The sequence below is a fragment of the Rana temporaria genome, chromosome 2 (assembly GCF_905171775.1).
Source record: "Rana temporaria chromosome 2, aRanTem1.1, whole genome shotgun sequence".
Lineage (NCBI taxonomy): Eukaryota > Metazoa > Chordata > Amphibia > Anura > Ranidae > Rana > Rana temporaria.
The window spans coordinates 37,721,726-37,734,673 of NC_053490.1; the positions used below are offsets into that span (position 1 = coordinate 37,721,726).

The 12,948-nt window shown below is 45.8% G+C and overlaps 1 protein-coding gene across 3 annotated transcripts in view; it reads left to right on the forward strand.

Moving 5' to 3' along the window:
* Positions 1 to 12,948, forward strand: part of PRSS23 (serine protease 23) — a 115,770-nt gene that overhangs the window by 65,103 nt on the left and 37,719 nt on the right. The window contains exon 1 of one of the 3 annotated variants that reach the window (XM_040340096.1): positions 8,333 to 8,400. The exons of the other annotated variants lie outside the window; for them this stretch is intronic. Coding sequence (XP_040196030.1) covers positions 8,348 to 8,400 — 53 coding nt within the window. The 5' untranslated portion in view covers positions 8,333 to 8,347. Of the gene's footprint in view, positions 1 to 8,332; positions 8,401 to 12,948 lie in introns of those variants that run through there. 3 annotated transcript variants of the gene reach the window in all.

Here is a 12,948-nt window from a genome sequence, read left to right on the forward strand (position 1 = left end):
ATGCCCCGTCCGTCAAAACTCCCAGGGTGCATTGCTCCAAATGACGTCGCAAGGACGTCATTGATTTCGACGTGAACGTAAATGGCGTCCAGCCCTATTCACGGACGACTTACGCAAACGACGTAAAATTTTCAAAATTATACGCGGGAACGACGGCCATACTTAACATTGAGTACGCCACCAGATAGCAGCTTTAACTATACACTGGAAAAAGCCGAACGGAAACGACGTAAAAGAATGCGACGGCCGGTCGTACGTTGGTGGATCGTCGGAAATAGCTAATTTGCATACTCGACGCGGATTACGACGTGAACGCCACCCAGCGGCCGCCGGAAAATTGCATCTTAAAATCGACGGCGTACTAAGGCGTACGCCTGTCGGATCTAACACAGATGCCGTCGTATCTTGTTTGGTGGATACCAAAACAAAGATATGACGCGCAAAATTTGAAATTACGCGGCATATCAACAGATACGCCGGTGTAATTTCTTTGAGGATCTGCCCCTATGACTGTAAAGCTAGCAGAATTTCACTGGAAAATGTTACTCTTCATTTTGATTTTCTAACATTAGTGGAACCAAATTGATGATCGTTTTTGACTGCAGTGACAAATTCAAAGGTGGAAGATGGAAAATATTTCTTGAACTAACAAATTGATAACAGTGAATGTGTTTTTTGTTAGGGAAATTCCGTTCATACCAAAATTTAACGTTAAAAGAAAATTGCATTTCGAAGTCCTTACGAGTGCCATTTGTCAAGTTGGCATTAAGAAATGTACCAAAGTGATTTTTTTTTTCTTTCTAAAATCCACCAATGTATGTCCAGTTGAACCACTTGACTACTTTTTAGCTTTAAGTGCTGTCGCACTTTGAATAACAATTGACGGTCACGCTGTACCCATATGAAATTTATATATCTAATACAGATAGAATTTTCTTTTGGTGGTATTTAATCATCGCTGTATTTTTGTATTTTTTGATAAATAAAAGAGAAAAGACCCCAAATTTTGGGGAAAGAAACAACACGTTTTTTCTTCGTTTCTATTATAAAATTTTGCAAAAAAGTAATTTTTCTTCTTCAGTGATGTGCACTGATGAGGCAGCACTGATGGGCACGGATAAGCTGCACTGATGGGCACTGATGAGGCTGCACTGATAAGGCAGCACTGATGGGCACTGATAGGTGGCAATGATATGCTGCACTAATGGGCACTGATGAACACTGATGGGGCTGCACTATTAATCAGTGCCCTAATTATCAGTGTAAATGTCCCCTGTCACAGGAAAGCCAGTTATCGGCTTTCCTTTCCTCACACACTGACAGCGCTGAGGAAAAGAAATGCTGATGATTGGACACAGCTGATCACATGGTAAAGTGTCATTGGCTCTTTACCCTGATTGGGGATGTGTTGTGTCCGAGGTACATGATCGCCACGAGGGGCGTGACCAGGAGGACTTCATATAACGTCCACTCGGAAGGAGGAAAGCCTGCCCGGCCGTGAATCTGCTATGGGCCGGGCAGGAACTGGTTAAAGTGGTACCGTATTGAATTCGGATTTGGAAAAACCTCCGACAAGTAGGGTTTTTATAACAGAAAGACTACTGGTCTCTGCCATAAATGTCTCCCTTTGCTTGTCAGCGGTAATGTGTTCTGTGCAGTGGTGGCTGGACACAGCAGCAGCCAATCAGCGGGTCCGGCAGCCGCGATGGCCGCTGCAACCCGCCGATCATTCAGAAGAGAATGTAAACAAGGCAGACCGTTGATCTGTCAGGGAGCAAAAGTGAGATCGTGTGTTTCAGCTAAGCTGAAACATGGATCTCTCTATTCCTCCAGTGTATCCGTTTTCCCACACAGTTGGCAAGCGCCTCCCAGGGACACACTTAACCCTTTGATTGCCCCTGATGTTAACTCCTTCCCTGCCAGTGTCATTTATACAGTGTCAGTGCATTTTTTTTAGCACTGATCACTGTATTGGTGTCACTGGTCCCAAAAAAGTGTCACTTAGTGTTCAATTTGTCCGCCGCAATGTCACAGTCTCGCTAAAAATCGTGAGCACTGCCATTACTAGTAAAAAAAAAAAAAAAAAAAAAAAAATGCCATAAATCTATACCCTATTTTTGTAAACACTATGGGCCAGATTCTCGTAGATCTCCGGCGGCGTAACGTATCTCCTTTACGTTACTCCGCCGCAAGTTTTACGGGCAAGTGGCTGATTCACAAACCACTTTCCTGAAAACTTGCGGCGGCGTCGCGTAAAGTCCACCCGCGCAAGCCCTCCTAATTCAAATGATCCTGGTAGGGGGCGTGGATCATTTAAATTAGGCGTGCTCCCGAGCCGATCGTACTGCGCATGCTCCGTCGGGTAAATTACCCGACGTGCATTGCGCTAAATGACGTCGCACGGACGTCATTTGTTTTGATGTTAACGTAAATGGTGTCCAGCGCCATTCACAGACGACTTACGCAAACAACGTCAAATTTTAAAATTGAGACGCGGGAACGACGGCCATACTTAACATTGAGTATGCCACCTAGGGGGCATGTTTATCTTTACGCCGCGTATCTCTTACGGAAACTACGTTAAATCACTACGACGGGCAAGCGTACGTTCGTGAATCCGCGTAACTAGTCATTTGCATATTCTACGCTGACCGCAATGCAAACGCCACCTAGCAGTCAGCATAGATATTGCAGCCTAAGATACAACGGCGCTGGCCGTCGTATCTTAGGCATGTTTAAGTGTATCTCAGTTTGAGAATACACTTAAACATACGACGGCCTTAGATTCGGACTTACGTCTGCGTATCTGCTGATACGCCAGCGTAATTCTTTGAGAATATGGCCCTATAAGCTGGATTCACAGACACTTACGCTGACGTATCTTGAGATATGCAGCGTAAGTGCACAGATGCGCCGTCGTATCTATGCGCCTGATTCTTCATAGAAGATACGCCTGAAATGTGGCTTCATCCGACCGACGTAAGTTTCCTACGCCGTTGTATCTTGGGCGCATATTTACGCTGGTCGCAAGGGGCGCTTCCATTGATTTACGTGTCGAATATGTAAATGAGCGAGATACGCCAATTCACAAATGTACTTACTCCCGTCGCAATAATCTACGCCGTTTACGTAAGGCGTACGTCCGACGTAAAGTTATTCCACATATAAGGAGGCGCATTCCCATGCAAAGGTATGGACGTCGGAACAGCCGTCGTATTTTATGTTGTTTACGTAAGTCGTACGTGAATGGGGCTGGGCGTAGGGTACGTTACGTCGGAGGCATTGAGCCGTCGTAGCTTAGGGAGTAAATTCGACGTGATTCTGAGCATGCGCGCGCATGCGCCGTTCGTTCGGCCCATCATTTGCATGGGGTCCAGCTTGATTTAAATGGACCACGCCCACTTCCTTCCTACTTTGAATTAGGCGGGCTTACGCCGGACAATTTACGCTACGCCGGCGCAACGTACGGAGCAAGTGCTTTGTGAATACTGTTCTTGCCTCTCTCTGTTACGTTGGCGTAGCGCATATGAGATGCTCTACGCCCGCACAAAGATACGCCGCTCTACGTGAATCCAGCCCTTTAACTTTTGCGCAAACCAATCAATATACGCTTATTGGGATTTGTTTACCAAAAATATTAGGCAGACTACATATTGCCCTAAACTGATGAAGAAATTCGATTTTTTTTTTATTAGGAATGTTTTATAGCAGAAAGTAAAAAATATTGTTTTTTATTCAAAATTTACGGCCTTTTTTTGTTTATAGAGCAAAAAATAAAAAAACACAGAGGTGATCAAATACCACCAAAAAAAAAGACATACATTGTATTTGGGTACAGCGTTGTACAACCACGCAATTGTCAGTTAAAGCGACGCCGTTCCGTATCGCAAAAAAATGGCCTGGTCATTAAGGCCCCGTACACACGACCGGATCTGTGCGCTGAAACTGGTCCGACGGACCAGTTTCAGCGGACAGATCCGGTCGTGTGTAGGCCCGACCGGACAATTGTCCGGCGGATCGGACAGTTTCCAGGGGACAAAAATTTCTTAGCGTGCCAAGAAATCTGTCCGCTGGAAACCTGTCCGTCGGACGTGTTCGGTCGTCTGTACAGACTCACCGGACACGTCCGACCGACCGCCATCCCTCGCATGCGTCGTACTGATTCGACGCATGCGTGGAAGCTTTGAACTTCCAGGGCCGCCCACGTCGCCACGTCCCTGCGTATTGTTTACGCGCAGATTTCTGTCTGATGGTGTGTACAACCATCAGACAGAAATCTCCGGGCGGACATGTCCGCTGCAAACGGTCCGGCGGACCGTTTTCAGCGGACTGTCCATCCGTGTGTACGAGGCCTAAGGGGGTAAATCCTTCCAGAGCTGAAGTGGTTAATGGGATAAAACACATGGGGAAAGGTGCATGTTTTTCATTTTACACGTTAATGTATTGTATATCTGGTGTTTTGCTTTTGACCGTGCCCAGGGGTGACATAAATCTATACACTGCATTCCCCTGTGCTAGAGACATTATAGCTAAGTAAACCTGCCAAGTCTTTAATGTACATTCCTCTGTCAGTTAATGATCAGAACACAGAGTCAAAGTACATGACCACAGAAATCCGTCTAACCTTTAGATTGCAATAAACAATTTGACAAGGTTCTCTCCCTATGGCCAACTAAGCATGGCTTTGTATTAGACGTTTAATGCCCCTTTAAAGCATAATGGACAACTGTTGTCTTTTAATCAAAGCCGCTGAGCGCAGTCCATCAAGTCCTTTGTTTTCGATCCAGTAATCTTTATTATATGGCCTCACCAGGCAGCCTTGCTTCTGAAAACGCCTTCCTCATCCTGTGTATGTGTTTTACAGTTTCATTCAACCCTATGGGGGGAGCTGTACTCTGCAGGACTGCCGGTGGCTGCCAAAAAGCTGCACTCTGGGCAGAAAAACTCTAAAATATATTTAGATATATTCCTCAATAACTTGTATAAATCCACTTTATGCTCAGCAAATGTTTTTGCAAATTCGGAGATTACTATGTAAAGTAGCAGTGACATCAACGTTGGGCTGTATATAAGCTCCCGGCCCCTCCCTCCTGTTGAGCGCCCCCACAGCAAGCATCTTGCTATGGAGGCACCTGAGCTGAGCCGCAGCTCTGTGTGTCCATTCAGACATGGAGCCACGGCTCTGCCCCTTCGCTTCTCTCTCCTCATTGGCTCACTGACTTTGATTGACAGCAGCAGGACCCAATGGCGCCCATTGCTGTGTCTCAGCCAATCAGGAAGGTGAGTCCTGAACTGCCGAGTCTCTCGTGCAACACCACTGGATCCAAATGGGGCTCAGGTAAGTATTAGGGGGGCTGCTGCACACAAAAGGTTTTTTATCTTAAGATAAAAAACCTTCTGCCTTTAGAACCACTTTAAAGCGGGGGTTCACCCTAAAAAATAAAAATAAAATTCTACTATGTCATCCAGCATACTAGCGCGAGCTACAGTATGCCTTTATTTTATTTTTTTGCGACGTACTCACAGTTTAATCGCGTAGTTAAGTTTCAGACTCCCCGCGAGGAGTAGGCGTTCCAAGGCAGAGGGGAACATTATTGACGGCCGGCTATGGCGCGTCACGCTTCCCGAAAATAGCTGAAATAGGACTTGGCTCTTCACGGCGCCTGCGCAGTCAGCTCCTAGTCTGTGTACAGGTGCCGTATAGCGCCGTGAAGAGCCGAGTCCTACTCCGGCTATTTTCGGGAAGCGTGACGCGCCATAGCCGGCCGTCAATCATGTTCCCCTCTGCATAGGAACGCCCATTCCCCGCGGGGAGTCTGAAACTTAACTACGCGATTAAACTGTGAGTACGGCGCAAAAAAATAAAATAAAGGCATACTGTAGCTCACGCTAGTATGCTGGATTTAATGGTAAAAACTTGTTTTTAAGGGTGAACCACCGCTTTAACCGCGATCAATTGTGGATCTATCTTCAGAAGGCTCTGCAAGTCAAAACGAGCCCCTACATGGACTGCCTGTCCATGGCACCTCAGCGTTCTTTTGAATGAGTCCTAAAGAAGCGGAAATGGGAAACTAGCAGGACATATATAGTATTAGGCAGATTCCGAGAGACTTATGGTGACGTATCAGTAGATACGCCGTCATAAGCCCGAATGTGCGCCGTCGTATCTTTAAGCGTATTCTGGAAACCAGATACGTGTGAATTTGGCCAACATACGACCGACGTAAGTCTCCTACGCCGTCGTATCTTGGGTGCATATTTACGCTGGCTGCAAGGGGTGCTTCCGTTGATTTACGCGTCGAATGTGTAAATGAGCTAGATACGCTGATTCACGAACGTACTTGCGCCCGTCGATGTAATCTACGTCGTTTACGTAAGGCGTTTTTCCGGCGTAAAGTTAAACCACCAAAAAGCTGGTCTAAGTCGTTTGGGGTATGGACGTCGGAAGTGCAGTCGGATTTTACGTTGTTTACGTAAGTCGTACGTGAATGGGGCTGGGCGTAAGTGAGGTTTCACATCGTGCGCATTGTGACGTCGTATCGTAGGGAGTAGGGTTGTCCCGATACCACTTTTTTAGGACTGAGTACAAGTACCGATACTTTTTTTTATGTACTCGCCGATACCGAATACCGATACTTTTTTTAAATGTGTCCCCAAATGCAGCCATGTCCCCCCACATATGCAGCCATGTCCCCCCACATATGCAGCCATGTCCCCCACATATGCAGCCATGTCCCCAAACATATCCAGCCATGTCCCCAAACATATCCAGCCATGTCCCCAAACATATTGCAGCCATGTCTCCAAACATATTGCAGCCATGTCCCAAAACATATGCAGCCATGTCCCCCACATATGCAGCCATGTCCCCAAACATATGCAGCCATGTCCCCCCACATATGCAGCCATGTCCCCCACATATGCAGCCATGTCCCCAAACATATCCAGCCATGTCCCCAAACATATCCAGCCATGTCCCCAAACATATTGCAGCCATGTCTCCAAACATATTGCAGCCATGTCCCAAAACATATGCAGCCATGTCCCCAAACATATCCAGCCATGTCCCCAAACATATCCAGCCATGTCCCCAAACATATTGCAGCCATGTCCCCAAACATATTGCAGCCATGTCCCCCATATAGGCAGCCATGTCCCCCACATATGCAGCCATGTCCCCAAACATATGCAGCCATGTCCCCAAACATATTGCAGCCATGTCCCCAAACATATTGCAGCCATGTCCCCCATATACGCAGCCATGTCCCCAAACATATTGCAGCCATGTCCCCAAACATATTGCAGCCATGTCCCCAAACATATTGCAGCCATGTCCCCAAACATATGCAGGCATCTATTTAGGCATTGGGTGTATTTGCAGGAGTACAAGTACTCCCGCAAATACTCGGTATCGGGACAACCCTAGTCGGGAGTATTTGCGACGTGATTCTGAGCAAGCGCGCTCATGCGCCGTTCGTTCGGCCATGCATTCACATGGGGTCACGATTCATTTGAATACAACACGCCCACTGCCTTGCTACTTTGAATTACGCGGGCTTACGCCGGCCCATTTACCTTACGCCGGCGTACATATGGGAGCAAGTGCTTTGTGAATACAGTACTTGCCTCTCAATGTTACGTCGGCGTAGCGCATATGAGATGCGCTACGCCTAACTAAAATGCGCCCGTCTCTCTGAATCTGGCTAATAGTCTATAAATTTAATCACAGTCTCTGAACTGGCATTAAAACATACTGCCGCTTAGGGGTCCAGCTCATACTCGCCTCTGGAAAGCTGCCGACTCCACATGCTATACACATGAATGCATATGTTATTTCTTTTGGTTGTGATCCATCATCTCCTGTCTTCCTAAAAGAAGCCTCTGAACTGTCATCTACACTTCTCTACTGAGGTCAGTAGGAATCTGCTGATCTGCCTTTGACATGTATTTCAAACACACGTCAAACACAAGAAAACCCACGCAAGTACCCATCTGCGTGAACCCGAGTTCAGTCAATATATGGAAGTTCTACTTCATTGGATGTGTGATTGAAGTTTTATTTAGCTTTGTATTGTTTATATTACATTTCTGTATATCCTCTATTTTTTTTTTGCATTGTCTTCTTTTGGTTATAAGATTGTCAGCTGGGGGCTTGCCAATGATTCACCGGGAGAGACAAGGAATGCATTACCTCAGAGCCTGTGTACTAAGCCACATACCTGCCTGGAGCGTGCAATTCCACCTTCTAGTTAACAATTTAACTTGTCTTCCCAAGGAACCTTTGTTCCATATTAAAGCATTGTTCAGTTCTTTGGCTGCAAAAAAAAAAAAAAACTTTCTGACTAGAATGCCAGCAAAATTTTACGAGCGTATTCTTGTGCAACTAAGCAAAAGGCTTTTGTAAGTTCAATTTATCTTAACATTGTTGTTTGCATGAGCTGTAATGTGCATTGATTTCCATTCACAGATTATAAAGAAGTTAATTGTATTATGATCATGTGCAATGATCAGTCATATTGGAGGTGTAGTGTTCTATGTCTGTATAGTCTGTATAGAGTGTAATAGAATTGTATGGTGATAATATCCAGTGGTTGGTCATGTTGGGGGTGTAGTGTTCTGTGCAGAGAGAGTAATAGAATTGTATGATAATAATATAAAGTGGTTGGTCATATTGGAGGTGTAGTGTTCTATGTCTGTCATAGGCATGAGCAGGGGGTGTGCCTGGGCACACCCTAATCCTGGGGTTGGCAACCTGTTAATGGTGGGCAGGTGACAGGTAAACCACAATCCTTCCTTGCCGACACTCAGAACCTGGACAGGAGAGGGGGCGGGGGGGGGGGGGGGTGGAATTTAGTGGAACCGATTTGTATTTTCCTCCTGTAGCAGCTGAAAGTAGGCTTCTCCTCCTCTCCCTTTTGTCAACAGCTGCCACAGGAGGAAAATATAGGGGATCGGCACTAATATAAGTCACCCCCACCACCCCTCCTTTCCATGTTCCTGGTGCCCGGGTCCCCCATGTACTTCGTTGCTCTTCCTCCCATTGTTTTAGGATGGAGAGCGGGGAAGAGGCCGGTAAGTATATCAAATGCATATGTGTTGGAGCTTTGGGGTGCACACCCTAATGCAATAGGCTGCGCACACCTATGATGTCTGTATAGAGTCTGTATAGAGAGTATTAGAATTGTATGATGATTTTAACCAGTGGTTGGTCGGTTGGTTATGTTGGGGGTGTAGTGTTCTGTGTATAGAGAGTAAAATAATTGTATGATGATATTATCCAGTTGTTGGTCATATTGAAGATGTAGCGTTCTATGTATAGAGTGTAATAGAATTGTACTTTGATTATGTCCAGTGATTGGTCAGGTTGGAGATGTGGCGTTCAATATATAGAGTGTAATGGAATTTGTATTATGATCAGGTCCAGTGATTGATCAGATTGGGGGTGTAGTGTTCTATACAAAGAACACTACACCTCCAAACTCACCGATCACTGGATGTCCAGTGATTCAGTTATAGGTCATGTTGGGGGTGTAGTGTTCTGTGTATAGAGTGTAATAGAATTGTATGATGATAATATCCACTGGTTGGTCATGTTGGGGGTGTAGTGTTCTATACAAAGAACACTACACCTCCAAACTGACCGATTACTGGACGTCCAGTGATCCAGTTATTGGTCATGTTGGGGGGTGTAGTGTTCTGTGTATAGAGAGTAATAAAACTGTATGATGATAATATCCAGTGGTTGGTCGGTTGGTCATGTTGGGGGTGTAGTGTTTTGTGTATAGAGGGTAAAAGAATTGTATGATGATAATATCCAGTGGTTGGTCATTTGGTCATGTTTGGGGGTGTAGTGTTTTGTGTATAGAGAGTAATAGAATTGTGTAATGATAATATCCAGTGGTTGGTCGGTTGGTTGTGTTGGGGATGTAGTGTTCTGTGTATAGAGAGTAATAGAATTGTATGATGATAATATCCAGTGGTTGGTTGGTTGGTCGTGTTGGGGGGTGTAGTGTTCTGTGTATAGTGACTAATAGAATTGTATAAATATAATATCCAGTGGTTGGTTGGTTGGTCGTGTTGGGGGGTGTAGTGTTCTGTGTATAGAGTGTAATAGAATTGTATGATGATATTATCCAGTGGTTGGTCGGTTGGTCGTGTTGGGGGTGTTGTGTTCTGTGTATAAAGAGTAAAAGAGTTGTATGATGATATTATCCAGTGGCTGGTCGGTTGGTCATGTTGGGGGTGTAGTGTTTTGTGTATAGAGAGTAAAAGAATTGTATGATGATAATATCCAGTGGTTGGTCATGTTGGAGGTGTAGTGTTCTGTGTACTGTATAGAGTATAATAAAATTGTATTATGATTAGTGTTGCTCACGAATATTCGCATTGCGAATATTCGACTCGAATATAGCATATTCGAGAAATCGCGCTATATTTCGAAATTCGCGGTGAATATTCGCAATTCCGAATATTCGATTTTTTACAATTTTTTTTTTTAATCAGATCACATCCTAGATATCTCCATCGACGTCTAAAAGCATTGCTGGTATCATTAGAGACCCTGGGCCGAGTAGCTGAAGCGTTCATTGAATTTTCCAGAAAGATCGCAATGCGATTATTCGGCAAACGCAATATCGCGCGATTATTTTCCTCGCCCCGATCTTCCGCATCAGAGCGATTTTTACAGTTTCATTTTTAAAACAGATCACATCCTAGTGATCTCCATAGACGTCTGAAAGCATTGCTGGTATGATTAGAGCCATTGGGCCGAGTAGCTGAAGCGATCATTTTATATTGCCGAATATTCGCAATGCGAATATTCGGCAATAGGAATATTGCGCGATTATTTGCTCCGCCCTTTTGCATCAGAGCCAATCAGAGTTCTCCTTCCACACTCGTCACAGGTTAGCAACCAATAGGAACCTGCCTGCATGGACATTATATAAGCTCACTCCCAGCACCATTTCATTGCAGATTCAGAAGCTGGCTGTAGAGTGTGGAGGCTGTTTCTGTGTTCCTGGTTTCCTGTGTCTTTGTTCTTGATTGATTTAGATCATCACCAGCATTGCTATTTAGTGATTCCAGTGGATCTTTTCCAGTATATCAACTGCTTTTTTCAAAGCAATAGACCCAAGAGCTTTTTTCAAAGCTACGTTTTGTGCTGTTTTGTGCTGTTTTTTTCATTTGTGTTACTGTTTGATCCTGCAATCCTCCCTGTTCAGTTATATTTGCAAGAGATTTCAGAACACATTTTGCTGAGCTTTATAAAAGAGCTTTTCTAAAAGCTAAGTTTTGTTCATCTTGTGTTACTGTTAGATCTTGCAGGTTCGCTGTTCAGTGATATTTGATAGGCATCTCAGTTCAAATTTTGTTTAGTTTTCCCTAAAGAGCTTTTATAAAAGCTAAGTTTTGTGTTCAGTTTAGTTAAATTTTGTGTAGTAAGTGTACACACTGTTAGTGTACATTTATTTCATCTAGCTTAGCTTAGTGTGTGTTTAGTGTCTGTGTTTTGTGTTTAAAAAAAAAAAAAAAAAAAAAAAAGTTAGTGTTTGTTTAGTGCTTTTTTTTTTTTCTTTAATTTTGTAGTCCTTGTCTGGTGTACTACTTTTCTTATAGTTTAGTAGCTGTCTGTGTACGTCTTTGTCTGCGTGCCTGTCTTGTAAAAAATACACAAAAACACATTTTGTTCACATTTTCCCCCCCCAATAAAGTTTAACCCCCCCACACACATATCAGCAATTATGAGCGGCATCCGTGGCCGTGGCAGTAGGGGTAGGGGAGTTACTCCCAGTGCTGGATCGCTGCCAGCACGGGGTACCTCTCGTGCCCCTACTAGTGGTAGAGGATCGGGTGCAAGGGGAGTACGCCTGATCCGGGAGTTCTTCCCATCGGGCAGCCGCCCGATATTGCCATCTCAGGCTCAAGTAGTGGTGGACTACATGGGGCACAGCAGTGCCACTGAGTCGTCGGTCCCGACTCACAGTAGTACCACCATTACACCGTTGCCTGTACTACCCCCCCCCAGCCCCCAAGAGTCCAGCATCTTACTGTTCGACAGCGACAGTGAGAGGGATCTCTTGGGGGAGGCCATGCATCAGGCAGACCTCCAGCTCTGTCCTGATGGTCAGGACCTTTTTGAAGGGATGGATGAGGAGGATGGGATACCTGCTGGCAGTATCCCAGAGACATCCCTTCAAACTGGTGCTGCTGTTTTGGTGCAGGAAACAGCAGCACCTAGTCAGACCCAGGCGTGGGTGAGGGGACAGCGGAGCCAGGCTAGAGGCTCCATGTCACGTGGTTCCCTCAGACCAACACATCTCAGCCCTTGGTCTGACATCTCTGGGGGCGAAGAGGGTGACCCATCATGGTTGCCATCTGACGCGTCGGCTCACTACGTCAGTGACGACGGGGAAGGTAGGCACCCTGGTGAAACGGTGCGCCAGGTCACCACCAGGGAGACCATCGTCAGGGTCTCCACTGGTGATGGCAGCAGGAGGTGTCAGGAGGAGGAGCAGCAGCAGCAGCAGCAGCAGCAGGCAGCTCCACCTGTGCGCACCGAATCCCAGCAGGTGCAAGTAAGCGTCACCCCATCTGACAGGAGGGCGGTGCTGAAGTCACCTGTCTGGAATTTCTTTACCCTGGTGGCAGACAACCCTACCGTGGCCATCTGCCGGATTTGTAAAGTGAGGGTGAAGAGAGGGAAGTGTTTGGCTCGGGTGGGTACCACAGCCCTGAACCAGCACCTGAGGATAAACCACTGGGCGTTGTATGACGAGATGAAGCGTGGTGGTGGTAGCAGCGCCACCACCACAAGTGAGCAGGGTACAGCAGCCCCTGCCACATCTTCATCTGTTTCCAGCAGGTCATGCCCCCCCGCTCCCTCTAGTAGAGGTACTGGTACCGGCAGCCAGACCTCTACTTCCACAGCACCCTCCACGTCTGTGTCCC